Source organism: Pipistrellus kuhlii, unplaced genomic scaffold, assembly GCF_014108245.1.
Source record: "Pipistrellus kuhlii isolate mPipKuh1 unplaced genomic scaffold, mPipKuh1.p scaffold_m20_p_5, whole genome shotgun sequence".
Classification (NCBI taxonomy): Eukaryota; Metazoa; Chordata; class Mammalia; order Chiroptera; family Vespertilionidae; genus Pipistrellus; species Pipistrellus kuhlii.
In genome coordinates this window covers 2,597,429-2,614,609 of record NW_023425551.1, presented here as the reverse complement: position 1 = coordinate 2,614,609, position 17,181 = coordinate 2,597,429, and the positions used below count along the sequence as shown (strand labels likewise).

At 42.4% G+C, this 17,181-nt stretch overlaps 1 protein-coding gene across 1 annotated transcript in view; it reads right to left on the bottom strand.

Moving 5' to 3' along the window:
- Positions 1-2,936: 2,936 nt before the first annotated feature.
- NOX3 (NADPH oxidase 3) overlaps positions 2,937-17,181 on the bottom strand; it is a 53,171-nt gene continuing 38,926 nt past the window's right edge. The window contains exons 11-13 of the mRNA XM_036414208.2: positions 14,416-14,562; positions 10,443-10,567; positions 2,937-3,163 (exon numbers count right to left, since the gene is read on the bottom strand). Of these exons, the coding sequence (XP_036270101.1) occupies positions 3,037-3,163; positions 10,443-10,567; positions 14,416-14,562 (399 nt within the window). The 3' untranslated portion in view covers positions 2,937-3,036. The remainder of the gene's footprint in view (positions 3,164-10,442; positions 10,568-14,415; positions 14,563-17,181) is intronic.

Genomic DNA, 17,181 nt, shown 5'->3' with positions numbered 1-17,181 from the left:
CTTCAGACACAAATTTATGAATCTTTTTCTTCAGCAATCTTCTCTCAGTAATCACATCAAACTCTCTCTAACCTAAGTACGGTAGACATTTGTTTAGTGTTAGGCAGGAATGATTGGCGGGTCTCCATCCCAGTGTCTCAGGGTGGGGCGAAGGAATAGCACCTCTGTTCATGTTAGTGTGGGGGAGATATGGTTGACAGAGTTTTATAATTTTCTCTTTAAAAATTTCATATATTTTGTTGGTATTATTTATTAGGACCTTACATGGTTTGATGCTGTTCTTATACTTCTAAACATTTAAAAAATGAAATCTGAAGTTTGAGGTAAGTTGGTTAGTATTTGGAAGGTGTGGCATGAGACTGTCACATAAAAATGTACTGGTGGGGGTCCTGTCCTTAGTGTGGGGACTTATTAAATGAGTCAGTCAATTGAGACCGGGATATTATTAAGCTGTTGTCTTTAAGATCAATTAGGAATTTTTAAAATAATTTGAAGGTATTTGATAATTTTTAACACAGCTTTTCTTCTCTTTGGTTTGAGGGGAAGAACTGAGAGAAAGTAACTTAGAAGGATGCAGATATCTTATGATTTTTGTTATATTTTTCTATCTGGATAGGTCAGACTCTATATAGTGTGTAGAGAAGTAGCCTAAAGTTCACAACTAAAAAATAGAGATTTTTTTTAAAAAGCAGCAAAATTTGTTTCTTTTAAAAAGAGACTTTATTTTTTTAGATCAATTTTAGAACAAAATTGAGAGAGATGTATAGAGCTTGAATTCTTTAAGAACAAGTATACTCTAATTTATTACACAAAATGAATTGAATATAGAGTACATTTTATTTTCAAGTATACGGGGAAAGAAAAATAATAATTGAATACAATTAAGAGAAAATATTTTAATAGATTAAATTTTCCTGCATTAGTAAAGATTTAGCATATACATTTAACTGCTATAAGTTCTAGTTGTAAAGGCTGAATCAAACTTAAAAGGGAAAAGAAATATACAGAAAGACTGGGTATATTAAAATTAGCTGAGTTTGAATGATTTCTTCAAGCAATATTTAAAGATACTGAGAAATTGCAATGTGTAGTAGTAATAATTTCTGAGACATCAGGGAATATACCCAACTTTTCTCCTAAAGCATATTTAAAAATGTAGAATTAATGAATTAATGAATGTCAATATCTGAGGGTAAAGTAAAATAAATAATCAATTTATAATTTAGAAATCCCTAAAAGAGCTTAATTGGCTGTCTGACTTTATAAAAACAAATCAGACCAATTTAATTCTTTTTTTTAATGACAAAATGACAGCATTAGCAGAAGAAGCATTTATAAAATACGACCTATTTTAATTTCAATAATTTTTTAACTGTATATGGCATGCTATTTACAAGCTAAGGAAAAATGTTGTGGTGTACTGTGCTCAATGGCTAGTTATTACTAACCTATTCCAAACTGGAAGCTCATAGTCAAGGCAGTTGTAAGAATTAGTGGTGGAATTATATGGGTTTAGTAACATGATTAAAAATCTAAAGAAAAGTTTTTAGGAATCACTAATTAAATCTGTAGATCTTACTAAACTAAATACTAGTATTAGTCTCTGATGGTAAATTTCAAAACAACCTTGAAAAATTAGAAAGAGAAATTCTAAAAACATAGCCAGCATTAGTTGAGAAAGCTGTAAGATGAAGAACACGTTGGGAACACTTTGGGGGTAAAACATTTGCATGTGAGGAAAGAATAGTTTGATGGGAGTATAGAAATTAAAACAAAATTCCAAACTGCTTGTGAGGTGGAAGGTGAGTTGGGATATAAGTGTCAAAGTGATCATAGATCAAGACGTTACAGTCATAAAAAGTATTTGTCAAAAGAAAGTGAGAAGGAAATAAATGAAGAAAAGAAGAAGGAAAAAAGGAGAGACAGAGTTTAGTTGTACTGAAAAACATATAGGACACTAGATCTAAAATAGCACTCTGCTCAATACTGGTCATGTTCCTATATCATAATATCAGAATATTATGCCCCATCTGAGTCAGCTTCTTTTAGAACAGTGGTTCTTAACCTTTCTAATGCCGCAACCTTTAATACAGTTCCTCATGTTGTGGTGACCCCCAACCATAAAATTATTTTTGTTGCTACTTCATAACTGTAATTTTGCTACTTTTATGAATTGTAATGTAAATATCTGTGTTTCCTGATGGTCTTAGGTGACCCTGCTAGTGACCCACAGGTTGAGAACCACTGCTGTAGAGCCTAATATATATATTAAAAAGGGTAATATATATATTAAAAGGGTTAATACATGCCAATATATGTATTAAAAGGTATAATATGCTAATTAGACTGGACGTCCCTTCTGGACAAAGCAGTGGCGGGCAGGAGCCATGGCAAAGGTGGCAGAAGCCCCTGGCGCAGTGGGTAGGACCATGGCCAAGGCCCTTGCATGAATTTTGAGCATCGGGCCTCTGGTGTGTGTGTGTGTGTGTGTGTGTGTGTGTATGTGTGTTCAGCTACCAGAACGGCAGAACAACCAGAACAACTGGAACAACCAATGGCTATCATGCACACTGCAGCAGCCAACCAGCCTGATTCCTGCCCTGATTATCCCCGAACACCCAACTATTCCTTCCCCCTTCTGCCCCCCCTCCAACCAGCCCCCAACACCCCAATTGAGGCCAGGGCTGCCAGGCAACCACCCCCAGCCCTCCCCCCTGAGGGTTTGGCCGATGGGCTCCCATTGGGGCAGGCAGATCAGACCCCACCCATGCATGAATTCATGCACCGGGCCTCTCTGAAATCAATATGTATATATTGGTTTCAGAGAGGAAGTGAGAGGGAGAGAGAGATAGAACATCGATGATGAGACAGAATCATTGATTGGTAGCCTCCTGCACACACCCTCACTGGGGACCGAAGGCACAACCCGGGCATGTCCTCTGACTGGGAATCAAACCGTGATCTCCTGGTTCACTGGTTGACGCTCCATCAGTGAGCCACACTGGCTTGGCTGTAGTCACTTGTTATCTCCCGAGTCTAGAAGCTTTCTTTGTTGTAATGAAAATGGACCCCTCTGGGGTCTGCTGACGAATATAAGCGGCACATCCTCTGAAGGGTCTTTGAGAGAGCTTTGGGCCCACAGAAGAACACGCCAATGCTGCTGCTGCAGGAGGGATGAACGAGGAAATGAAGGTCAGACAGGTCAAGGCTGGCCAGAAGCCAAGACAGAATTGCAAAAGCTGGGATGTGGTTGTGGCTGTGACTTTACTTATTGATTTTTCTCCATGCACTTCCTTTTTTTCTCAGATTTTCTTTTCCTATTTCATCACCATGGTCTCCTTAAGGTCCCCAGGGTTCTGCTATGCCCTAAGTCACACAGGTAGGTGAAGTAAAGAAGATTGAGGCTGGTAAGATAATAATGTCTGGGGAGGGAGTTTTAATACTGAGGTGATCGGGCCTGGATTTTTGGTCTAGTAACTTTGACTGACATCTTCTTGGATGGTAGAATGTAAGCTTCTTCAGAGCAGAAACCTGGTCTGTGTTTCTCATCTTTTACTGTAATCCCACCACCTAGAATAGTGCCTGGCAAATGGTAGATAATTAATAAACGTTTATTGAAGGAATGAGTTGATGGTTATTATCTGTATGGTCTCCAAAACAAAGACAATAATGACTACATTGTATGTTTTATGGAAAGGTAAGTATGATAATTCATTCAAAAAGATTTAAAAAGTGCCAAAACCAGTTTGGCTCAGTGGTAGAGCGTCGGTCTGCGGACTGAAAGGTCCCAGGTTCGATTCCAGTCAGGGGTATGTACGTTGGTAGCGGGCACATACCGGTAGGGGGTGTGGAAGAGGCAGCTGGTCGGTGTTTCTCTCTCATAGATGTTTCTAGCTTTCTATCTCTCTCCCTTCCTCTCTGTAAAAAATCAATAAAAATATATTAAAAAAAAGATTTAAAAAGTGTTAGTTATTACTCAGATGCTGTTCAAACCTGTCTTTTTTTTTTTTTTATAGATAATACAATTTATACTAAAGTCATAACAACCTAGTTTATTTCTCCTGCTGGAATTACTTTAGTTTTCAAAGAAGGCTAAAGAGAAGAGTTGAAGAGGAGAAAGACATGGCTGAAAATGTGGTCACCCAAAAGTTGTTCCCTGTAATCACCGCATTTCAGAAAACTGTGCTGAAGAGGTATTTTTGCATAAAGTGACGGTTCCAGGGATGCTTAAATCCCTAGTCATTGCTGCTGCCAACTTTGCTGATCTGAAAACAACCCCATCAGCGAGAGAACTCGGGTTATCTCTGGAAGACAGGAGGGGCTAGTCCCTAAATGGGCTTAGAGAGACCATGTTTTCCCTTGTCTTGCATTGTGCTATTCCTTACAGCATTTTCCCAACCTCTGACATACTTTAACCAGTTACTCAGTTCTCCTACTTTGCTGTGCGTAAAATTATCTAGGCCATTTGTTAAAACTTAGGTTCCCAGGCTTGAGGTGAAGGAGAACGTTTTTAGCAAGGCCCCCGGGTGACCCAGAGGACATGGTGTGTGGGCCACACTAGGAGAAGCTCTGCCTTAGAGGAATTCTCCCCAGTCAGGCTCCGCCCACACACCACCTCTCACTCTTCAGACCTCGTTATTGTCAGGAAGTGCTTCTACAGCCTCATGCTACTTAGCTCGTCTTTTAACACGGTTCTCTGCCTGGTATCACACCCACATTAAACGATGTGTTCCAGGGCCATAATATCCATGGCAGAAACTGATGGTTCAATTACATTTCAAACTCCGTATCTTCAAAGAAACATCCCATGTGGATTCATTTGTAAATGACCGAATGTTTAAACTACATAAGTCTTATTTTAAAGACATCATTCCTATGGCGATTTTCAAGAAAGTACTTTTTTCAGGAACTATTTCTTACTGAAAGTATGTTTATGACTTCCTGAACCGAGTGTAATAGAAGGCAACAATTAGGAGTGCTCTGGGTCCCACCATTTTATTGCTGATCAACTTTGGGCTCATCAAGTGCCTCCTCAAAGCCCTATTTCCATCTATGGAATGAGAGAACTATCGTACCAGCTCCTAGAACCCCCGTGAGGGTTAAGCACACAGGCACAGCTTTCTGCCCCTGTGCCTGGTACATAGCGAGCTCTCAGAAACAGCTCACGTTAGGACTCACACGATGTCCGCCTGCCTGCTCTCCCGAGCTGCACAGAGATATGAAGTGCGCTGTTATCCCAGAGATGGTGAGGGACTTCCCAGATCAACACTCTGTCACCGGGATTTTTGAGTTCTGGACTGAAACCTTTTGAGTGACAGATGGGTCAGTGAGCAGTCACAGCGTGGCTCTGTGTCTGATGCCCAGAGGTAGCCTTGCATCTGGGTTCAAAGAGGCTGTTGTGGGTGGTGATATTTTTCCATTAGCGTAGGTGGCACCAAAGAGATGCCCCCCCCCCCCCCCCCCCCCCCCCCCCGCCCCTTCCCACCAGGCTCAGATGGCCCTTCCTGTGAGGCCGCCCTTTGATGCTCTGCCTGGAAGCCTCCATTTCAAAGGCCTCTGATTGCTGGCTGCCAGGTGGACCACTGGTGGCCCCACCGCTCCCAGGGACCGGTCCCTTTTGAAGTTGTGGCTATTACTAAGTCTCACAAAAGCCATTTATTGTCCACCTTCCATTAAGGCAAAAAGGCCAGTCCTTCAGCAAATTGTGCATTCCAGTCCCCACCTAGGGCATTCCTGTGGTACGCTGCTCACATCTGTGATCTCAAAGATGGAGACTTCTTGTCGCAAATGCAAACTGCGACTCACAGAGCCCAGAATCCGCCCTGGTTGTTCAGACGCAGATGGGGCTGTATTTTCTCCCCTCCGTTAAGAGGCGATGGACAAGTGCAACAGAACCTCATGGGGTTGGTGAAGAAAAAGAATTCATCCATAAAATTTAATCACCCGCGATCGCTTAGAATGAAAAAGAGCAGATTCTCCAGAAAAGAAGTATAAAAACACAAGGCATTGTTCTTCTGTTTACAGCCCGCTGAGCTTGCACATGCAGGAGCTGGATCGGGGACGCCTTGGCATTGATCAGCCTGAGCCGCTGACTTTGATGAGGAAAGGACAAATTTTACACCAGCTGCAAAGACGGTGAACCTTGCAGCATTGTGTTTAACTCGGCTACACTAAAGAAAATCCTCTTTTTCCTCGCTTATTTGCTAAATAACTATCATCTCTTCTCTGTGGGGTGGATGCAGTTTTCAAAAAATGATTCAGCAATGTCATGCATGAAAGGCATTGGGAATGTCACCCCCTGGGCGATTTCCGGTGGCAGATAGATGGGAGATGGGTGCGCCCGGGAGTCCCTCCACTGTCTTCCTGGACCCTCAGCTCCTGCTGCCTTGAGCCCTTCTCTCTTTAAATTGTATGTTTGTTTCATGTGTTGGCTTTTATGCTTGGTGAGTTATAACCCTGTAGGGGCAGACCCTAAACCCCATTTAAAAAAAATCAAATTACTTTATACCCTGAGTGCTTTCTGCAAATAAAATCGATAAACAGAAGCTTCCTGTGAATTTATGGAGGCTGAGAAGGGAGTCAGTGAAGCTACGAACTGGGTACCAGACAATGGACACGACTTTGGGGTGGGGGGCTCTTTCCCAGAAGATGTTTTTCATTACAGATGCCTCCAAAGGAGCCACTGCATAACTCTGTTTTGTGAGACACCTTCTTTTTCAGAACCACAGATGATCATTGTGTTGGCCAGGTCCGTCCTTCCTTCCTTCCTTCCTTCCTTCCTTCCTTCCTTCCTTCCTTCCTTCCTCCCTCCCTCCCTCCCTCCCTCCTTCCCTCCCTCCCTTCCTTCCTTTCTTTCTTTCTTTCTTTAAATATTTTATTAATTTTTACAAAGAGGAAGGGAGAGGGATAGAGAGTTAGAAACATCGATGAGACAGAAACATCCATCAGCTGCCTCCTGCACACTCCCTACTGGGGATGTGCCTGCAACCAAGGTACATGCCCTTGACCAGAATCAAACCTGGGACCCTTGAGTTCGCAGGCTGATGCTCTATCCACTGAGCAAACCGGCTTAGGCGTTAAATTTCTTTAAACTATCATTTAAAAACACTTTGCACATATGCACGTGCCAATGGGAAGAGGAGGGAGGATGTGCACAGAAGCAATTGTGGATCCAGATGGACACATTTACTCACTCTAGCACGAAGGTATTTTTACATTTCTGAAAGCAATGGGTGGTCGAAAATACATTCTTGCAATTTGGATTAGAAGCTCCCAATCACCTTTCCTCATCACCGGGTTGGGTTGAACTTTTCTAACAAATGTTTGCACTCTTTTATTCTTTACTGTTTACTTCCAGATGGAAGAGCACTTCTATTGAAGTTATGGTGTTTTTATGGTAATTAATAATATAAAGTTTCATGCCTATTTGGCATGATGAAGTTATTAGTAGATAAGGTGAAAATGGCAAACCATAAATATTATGTGAAGTTTTAGATCAAAGATTGAAGTCCTATGGAAAATTATTTTATTCAATTAATTGAAAACAATTTATCCCTACCTCCAAAGCCTGAGTATATGCACAATATGTGTTTATTTAAAAAGTAGCTGGATGTGACAAAAATATATTTATTTTCATTCTGTAGACCTTCCTGGTAATGATTTTCTGATTTTCTATTTGTCTAAATCTTGGGAAGGTATTGAAAATGCTTACAAAAAAATGAAATACAATTTCCATATTTGTAAGGTACACATTTTTATAGATTCCTAAGGTAGACATCAATGCATGTATTTAATTAACTTACTGAGTTTTAACTGAGAGCATAATTCTCATTGTTTTTGTGTTTAGAGCACTTTCTGTGCTTGTCTACCAAGCAGTAAACCACAGTTGTCACATGCATACCAATCATGCCAATCAAAGACTCAGTTTCTATCCGTCCACTTACTATTGGTCTATCCTTTAGAACGTATTGTGCTGTTGAACACAGCTGACATAATTATGAAAATGAATTGCAAATGAAAACAACAGAAGACACTTCCCCATTTTCAGCTTTCAGACTTTGATCTTTATAATTCCCCTCCCCTTTCCTTATTTCTATTCATTTTGATGCCCATCCATTTGCTTTTCTATTACTGTTAGTTTTGCAATTTTCTGGTTCCTCTATAGCTTGCACTATTCTCTTTGATCTGCTTCCCTTCAAGCTTTGGTGCTGTTTTTCATGTTCTACAAAAAATATTTTTTGCCCTGCTTCCCTTTATTCTTTTGATTTAACTCCTTCTTTTTAGAACAAGAGCACTCTCTAGCTTTGAGTGAACAGGTAAATGTTTTTAAGACAGTAAGCCCTAAGAATCCCCAGCTTCCTGCTGATGAATAGAAATGGTTGGGAGCCCACTTCAAAGGACCTCACGAACAAAGAACCTTTTTGGAGGCCACTAACAAACCCACCAGTTCTTCCTGACCTCTCTTTGCCAAAAGATATGAGCTAATGACAAGACAGACCTGTCTTGTAAGACTAGCCAAATAGTCTTGGAACAAACGTATCCCTGACATAATCAGGGGAAAACATGCTGTTTATCTCTTTAATAACCATCTTGAAGAAAATTAATGTTACTTTGTCCTTTGTGTGGAACCATAATTGGATTGTGTATTTCATTTATATCTGGACAAAGGCCAGGATATTGAAATACTTCTCCATATTAAATTTTCTTGTTTAAAAATTAGATTTTATTGGCATTTTCTTTCTGAGATTTCTTCATTAAAAGCTTCATTAAACATAAATCTTCTATTGCACAGGAGAAAACAAAATTATTTTAAGGAGGCCATTTGAAAAGTCTTTTGGAAGGGTGGTGCTAAGCTCTTTATTGGGGACGCGTCTTCCATGGAGCTATCACTCAGGGATATCATGATTATTGTTCTTTGCCAACATGTGTCTAATATTAACGACATCAATAGAAGCTATATAACAAGTTGGGGTGTTCTAGAGTCTAAGGCTATTACAAATACCCCATTTTTAAAATTTGGGCTAGGAAGTGAGCTGTAGAGGCTTCAGTGACATCCAGACCTTGCAGCCCTGATCTTCTCCGGAAGAGTGAAGTCATCCATCAGGAAGAGAGTTCTCACTGAAACTCTGTGTGCTGAGAAAATTCAGCGGGGCTTTAAAGACATTCATGGACTAAACTTTGATGATGGCTTCCGAAAAGGAACACACATACCCTTTACAAGGGCAATAAGAGAAGGGGCAGCTACGGTGTTCCCACCTTCACACTGTTCTCCATGCCTCACTCCCTGCAAAACCGGGCACGCTCACTTCTCGGCACCATGCAGCAATTTCTTTGGGCAGAGTTTGTGCACACTCAGTTCTACTCTCTGGATGCTGTTGTTTCTGGTTTACACCTTCTGAAGGAAGGGAGATAATGAAATACTTTGGCTTGAAAGGCCTTTCCCACTCGGCTGCAAACTTCAAGTGCAGCAAAAATAAACAAATATACTATGGGATGTCAATAAGGGACATATCTATATGAAGGGTCCTATTTATAAGATCTTACAACCAAAATGTGTCTTCCTCAACAGCCTGTAAAGTGGGAACAGTCATTCCATGATCACTGAAAACGGAGCACAACATGAATCTATATATTTTTCCAAAAGGAGAAAATAGCAACAACAAAAAAACCCGGCTGTGGCTGTAACATATGAGCTTGTAGCATTTTGTTAGTTTTCTACTTATAATTTTTTCTTTTCTAACCTACATGTTCTTTTTAAGGAAACTGCAGATACAATGATCCAGTCTGTGCCTTTGGACAAGTAACCTGATGGGTGGGGACCTTCAGGGCTCAGAGGAGGCTGGGCTGGGGGTAGAGGGGAAGGTGAAATCAACATTTTCTGATTTCAAAGTCTATTGTAGGCTCTTTGTGCATGTTCATGCATTTCATCCTCACAGCAGCCTATGAGGTAAGCACTATTATTACTCATAGCTCCCAGAGCAGAAAAGTAACCCGTTCAAGGAAACTGGTGGCAGTAGCAGAGCCAGGATTTGCACCCAGGCCTTGGGCTCCATGTTCTGGGCTTTAACCACCATGAGAAATCCCTGCTTGGTCTTACAACATTTTGTCTGCTTTGTTGGATATGCTGGGTAGAGTTTACAGTTGGGTGTCAGTGAATTCTCTCGTTGGGTGTTAGAGATCAACCACGTACACCAAAGAAGACATAGGTAGTTTCAGAAATACTTTCCTTGAGTTTAAGTGTGAAAGGGATCAACATCTTTGCTAATCACCGGGTGTTGTAAGCCAGTCATTGTGGTTCCTGAAATATCCCATGACCACCTTTTCTAAGGCCAATGTTTTATCTCTAAACAAGATGCCCACCCCTGCAGATGAGCCAGCGGGCCGGAGAGCGGGTCTTATTTCTCTAGGGAGACTCCCAGCAGGCAGAGGGAAGAGGGCCTTACCCGGGGTGAGTGTAGGCTATCTGCCTGAACTCGTTGTTCCAGTTAGGTCTCCCATAGAAGGTTTTCTGCTTTAATCCTGTGATCACGTCAGTATTTTCATCCCAGTGTAAAGCTATGTGAAAAACCTACAATAAAAGTTGTGGTATCAGATGACATTTAGGAAAAAATAGGAATCTGCTATTAAATAAAAGATAAGTAATTATTCTCATTTGTAGATTTATTGGTACAAGGCACCCTCCCACATAATAGATGTACAGTAATATGAGCCTGGAAGGAAGATTTTTCCCCCTGAAAAATGAGAAAATAGAGTAAATTTGGTTAAGGGAAAGCAAGCATTAAGCTACTTTTAGTTTTTCCTGCCACACTTTACAAAAAATTAATCAGTACCTTTGTCTCCATTCACTTAATGCTAAACTCTGGTAATCTGAGAGGGGCACTGGCAGATGGAAGTGACCAGAAACTTTTAGGAAGAAGACTGTACAATCAGATCTGCCTACTGGGCTGAAAGCGTGTGAGTGCACTGTCTGGGTTCAAGTGCCGGGAGGATGCTGAGTCTGGCAGACAGGAGACGGTGGCCAAACATAGTAAGGGGCCCAGTTGGAGCTCTGTGCCCAGCTGCTTGCCTTCAAATTCTATGAATGCACCCAGGCATCAGGTAACTGCTGGTCAATGAGGAAAAGCCTGGATATAGCAATGTCTAGTGATGCCTTTTTTGTTGTTGAATTCTGGTAGCTTCCTTGCTTCTTACCTTTTGGGATTTATGTTGCCTGTGTTCATCCTTTAGACCCCTTCACAGCTCTTGAACTTCTGTGTTTTTTCCCTTTGCTTGCTCAAATCTTAACTTCTCCTGACTAGTTTGACTAACAACCCTGCTAGGCCCAAGGCTTGCCCTAGGTTCCTGCTGCACACCTGACTTCCCTGGCTGGGCTTCTTATTGGTCTAGAAAGCAGCCAGGGGCAGGAAGAGGGAGGCTGAGCAGAATATAGTGGTCGTGCCCTAACAGGCTTTTCGATGGCAGACCATGGTGGAATCTAGGCTAACCTCAGGTAGCTGTTAGAAGTGGGTTTGGCAATAGGGCTCCAGGAGAGAGAGAAATGGTGAGGAGGGCAGGTTTATCAGAGATGAAGCAGGAAGGTCAAGACAAGATTCCAGGAATAAGAGCTAAGGTGGTGGGTGGGTGTTGAGCCTTGGAAATGGGCAGAAGTGAGCTGGTTTCTGTTGTGGGCAAAGAAATGCCAGAGTCAATTTGCTTTTGATAAAGTGCCAGATCGAATGACCAACTCTGGCCTGATTCTCCTTGGCTTTTTCACCAGTGGCTGAGGGCTGCTTCCTCCTGATTTGATTTGCATTATAGAATCCCATTTCTTCTACTTCTCTCCAGCGTTGCTTTTAGTTCAAGGGAGAACATTTAGGTATTGTTTTCCTATCATATTGTCCTATCTCCAAAGGTAGCTGCCTCTAGTCTCAGCTCCCTGCACCTCTTGGGGGCCATTACACCCCAAAGAGCTTCCATTTCCAAGGTTCTGCTTAGCATCCTCACAAAGATGAATCCAGACTTTCTTCCCAAGCCCCCCTCTTCCTGCCTGAGTAGAGTCCTGCATCTCGAGTTCCCCAAACATGTTTTTTGTGAAGAAGTCTTTGTCCTTTCAAATTGATCAAAATAGCTAAAAATGAATCTTCCCAAATAATTTATGACTTCAGGAGGTGAGTGAGCCCATAAGCAGGCAGGGTGTGCCGAACCGGAGAAGGAAGAAGGAAGGTCTCTGTTTTAAGAGGAACTGGTCATTGAAGGGGAGCAGCTCACGTGCATAACTAGGAGTCGGACCAATCCTCTGTGCGAGAGACAGAAACAAGCGCTCTGGTGAAGCCAATGAATTGCTTAGGGAAGCCCTGAGTGATTATGGCTAAAAGAACTGGGGGAGGTTTTACAGGAGACTAGCCTTTAAAGAATGATTCTGTGCAGTGGGCAGCAGGGAGGGGCACGTCAGGGAGAGGGGACAAATATGGGAAGACATGGAATTGACAGCATGATAGGAGACCACAGATGGTTGGCTACTCCAGCACCCGAGGAAAATGATGAGTGTGGAAGAGAACAAGTGGGTTGCCATCAGGTCAGGGAGGGACTTAAAGAACTTATACTTCAAGTTTGGGCATCACTTAACAGAAAATAAAAGGCCTTTCCTACTCGCAGTGGTACCATTGAGCTGCCAATCACTGATGCTCGAGCTTTTGGAACTGTATTTGTTCCATATTTCTCCGCCCAATGCTCAATTAATCTCTAAACCCTGTTGATTTGCCCTTCACAACACCTTTTCCATCTGTCCCTTCTGTGCTTGTCATTCTGCCACTTGGAGGTTGTTGAATTCAGTTTAACAATAGGCTATTTCTAAAGCAGCCTCTTGATTTCTTACCAACAGATCGCATCAATTATTTTATTCCTGAAATTTGGACAACTCAAATATTTCCAACATGTCATGGCAAAAATTTAGAAAAAAAAAAAAAAAAAAAAAAAAAAGCCTATGTCCCAGCACACTTTTGGAAGGGGCAGAGATGGGACAGGGCAAAGTCGCATTGCCACACAATCAAACAGAGCCCCAATCTCCCCCATGGGAGGGGACCCTTACAGCAATTCACTTTAGACACAGAAGAGCAAAGCAGGGTACTAGGGAGCAACAGACAAAGGCTGTGTCTATACTCCACCAAACGGATCATTAGTAAAAAACTAATAAGGAAAATGTTTGTTTAGAAAACATAATTAACACTAATTTATTGAGATGCTTCAAGCCTAGTTTCTCCCCCACCCCCCCCAAAAAACACACACACCTATATTTCAAATTATCCCAGAGGTATAAATATTTAAGGCCGACTGCAAATGAGACCTTAAAAATTAGTGAGATACTGAATTTAAGCAAAATTTGACTCATGCAGAGGCAGAGCCAAATTACAGTGATGTCTTATAGGGCTACTGTGTGTGTGTGTGTGTGTGTGTGTGTGTGTGTGTGTGTGTGTGAGTGAGAGAGAGAGAGAGAGAGAGAGAGAGAGAGAGAGAGAGAGAGAGAGAGAGAGAGAGAGAAAGAGAGAGAGGGCTCACTACCTGACAAGAGTGCATTCACTCATGAACTGAGTGATCAACACAGGCCACCTGGACTCACATACACTCTCTGAAGCTAAGTATCCACAGGAGCTGCTACAGAAGTGCCCATGAGAACATACACTTCATAACCTAGTCATCACATCACTGTACCCGCCATGCTTGAGGCGTTAAAAAATGATTTAAAATTTAACAATTATCATTCAATATCTGCAACATTGCTACACTCCAGTAGTGCAATATTTGGATAGACATTATTTTTGGTAAATTCAACCTCACTATTTCTAACACAGTACCCTGCAGAACACCTGCCACAACAGGAGATGGTCTTGATCTTTGGTGATTTCACATACATGCACACAATTGCTAAGTACGCCTTAAGCAAACACCTTTAGATAAGTCAAGTGTTCGTAATGGTTATTTTCTGCAGAAGCTCATATACTTGACAATATAAAATGTTGAATATAAACACCAAGGAATTTTTTTTTTCTGCTGAACTTCAAAAGCATAGAATCAGAACCAATTAGGATTGCAACTCAACAATCCAGCCAATAATATTCACTTGGTGTCACTAAAATGACAAATGCCACTTTCAGCGACATAAATTTTCTTGGGTTTTCAGAGTTGGGATCGTATTCCACAGCCCTCTCTTTTCCTATCTTCTTTTCCATTCCTCAGAATGTTAACTGTAGGTTGTTTCATCGCTACGATTTGAATAGCTCTTTCTAGTTTGGTTTTGTTATTCTCCTTTACTTTTTAAAAACAAAACACAATTCTTATGGTTTTCTGTTCCCCGAAAGCTATCTAGCTCATTATTGAAACAGTTCCTCTTCTCTTTGCTCTGTGACAGATAATATTGCTCATTCTCGGTCTTATCGATACCTGGTTTTCATCCCAGCCTGTGAGAAAGATATGATAACTCAGAAGGTGAGTTTTCCCTTGCTCGCTCATGCGTGTTTCCAGCGAGAGTAAGAGATCAGCAAACCACTCGAAAGCTCTGGAATCCCGGCAAATCCAATAGAAATACACCTGCCGAGAGAAGAGGCGAGAGCGGATTTGTCCCTCTTTTCACAATGCGCTGATAATCGCAGACTACTTTATCTCCATTAAATTATTGGAGCCCAAATGGGCACTTCTGCAAAATAACATGCTTCCCTCTGCCAAGGAACAGTCACACTGTGATTTCTTTTGAAAAAATTCACAGAGCATTTCAAAAAGCCCAGAGTGAATTGAGAGTCAGGAGCCTGTTGGCTGTTGCCAGTTTCGCTGGATGGAAATCAATTCACCACATTCCTGGCTGTGCTTCTTTTGAATGAGGTTAATAATCATAACTAGCTGTGCCTTTCACGGCTCCCAGAGGCGGATAAACCATCAGCCCAGCCCTTCATCTTTACTTATGACCTAAGCTGGGGATTTGAACTCTCTTCTCCCGAGACCCCAAAGGCTTGCGCACTAATCCACTCCACCAGCCCGGCCTCCGGAGGGCACAGATTATGGAAATTGCAGGCCAGGAGTTTCCCCTCAGCCAGACATGCCATTGTCCAAGGAGGCAGGTGGGTGGTGGCTGTGGTCATGTGCCAACTGCTGTAATAAAATTATACCTAGGAACATAAAAAAAAACCAAAACCAACAAAAAATACCACCTCTCTGTGATTAGCAAGTGGCATGTGACAAGAAGTAGCTCGGGTTTGTTAAAAATACAGGCTTAGTTTTTGTGCTTTGAGCTTTAGATAATTGCCTCTAGGAGCAACCACAGGAGATGGATCTATTAATTCTCCCGATTTTTCTCACACTCCTACCTCCTGGCCCGCTCCTGTTCCTGCAGCCCCTCCCCAACGAGGCACATCTCCACTCCTTAACAGTCTACCAGGGGGCTGGTTTGAGCTCCACCAGGAAATACCTCCTTTGTTAACTTTGTTGTGAGAGTTCTCCCTTCCCCCTCACCCACCAGCCCGCAAGCTCACCATCCTATCGTGGCAGTTATAGAGGAGAGTTAATTAACAGGGAAAATTCATGAGAAAAAAAAAAATCACAGAATATATTTCAAGGCTAACCATCATACCTTTTCTCTCCAGGTTTGGGAGGGAGTTTAAATATTAACAGTCAGGAAGAGCAGACGCTAGTGATGGGAAGACCTTTCCTCTTAAGAATTAGGGCTTATGTATTTGTTGGACAGCTGCCACTTGGAAGGGCATTTTGAATATTAATTCCAGGACGAATGGTAATCTCTTAGCGTGTTAACCCCCAAAGGAGTGCCTGTCTCTTTTCAGCTTGAGACTGAGCCAATGGTTCCTTTAGGCGGATGCCCCAAGAACCCCCCCAAGCACAGTGATTGCCTTCATCCACTCACTTGTCGCGGCAAACATGTATTAAATGCTTACTCTGTGGCAATACTGTCCTGGCTCTGGAACTACGAGAGCAAACAAAAGAGACAAAAATTTGCTGTCCTTATGGAGTTTGCATTTTAGAGGGAGAAGTGAGACCATACATTAAGACATAAGATATTGAATATGTCAGACAGTGGTAAGTGCATTGGAGAAACATAAGCAGGCTGGAATGGGCTGCAATATGAGTCGAATGGCCAAGGAAAGGGGACACTTGAGCAAAGATGTAGAAGAGGCAAGGAGTGGAATAGCTAGGGAGGAACTCTACAGAGGGAGGGAGCAAACAAGGCGTGAAGGGATCCTGGGTGGACCTGTCAGGGCAGAGCCAGGAGGATGGGAGTGAGATGGGAGGACACAGCAGGTGCCAGTGTCCATCAGGCAGCACCGGGATCTGAGGAAGGTCCAGGAGGGCAGGATCACTCCAGCTGCTGTGTTGAGAATAGTTGGGGCTGTGGGTGCAGGGTGGGGGTGGGGGTGGGGACAAGGATGAAAGGATGTAGGCAGGAGGCTAACTTTATGCTCTCTATGGGTGATGATACCGCTGTCTTCTTTCTTTTCACTCTGCAATGCCCAATCTAAATTATTCTTTGCACCCCTTAACCCTCCCTCTAACTTGCTTTGCTCCTCATGGAAATAGAACAACTGCTGAACTCAATGCCGTTCTCACCTATGCACCTCCCCACCCCCTTCTGCCCTCTGAAGGCTGCCTTATCTAAGAACATTAATGGTGACAGCTGATATAGAACAAAATTCACTCACTCATTTTCTGTTATTCCACTCATTAAGGGGCATGCTTAAAAGACATTCATATAGGAGTAACAAACCAAAACTTTCTTTTAACCTGTCAATTTCAAATCCAGTCCCAATCATTCTTACTGGAAAAATACCCCGTCTTGCCATCTTAGCTTTCCTTTCAAACAGGAATCATTCCTGTCCCCCATGTGTGCTGAAACCACCCGGAGGAGTTTCATAGGTGCCAGAGTTAACCTTGACCTTGGTCACTGCCTCCACCCACCATGGAGTTGTAATGTGGCTTTACCTTCTCCTGGGCAGCACTTCTTTGTACCCCATTGCTATGGACTGGATGTTGGCGTCCCACTCAAATTCATGAAACCCAGCGGGATGGTATCTGGAGGTGAGCCTTTGAGAAGTGGCTACATTTAGATGAGGTCATGAGGGTGGAGCCTCCAATAATGAATTAGTGTCCTAAGAAGAGCATCTGCTAAGAGCACTTTCTCTTATATGAAGGCACAGGGGAAGGTGG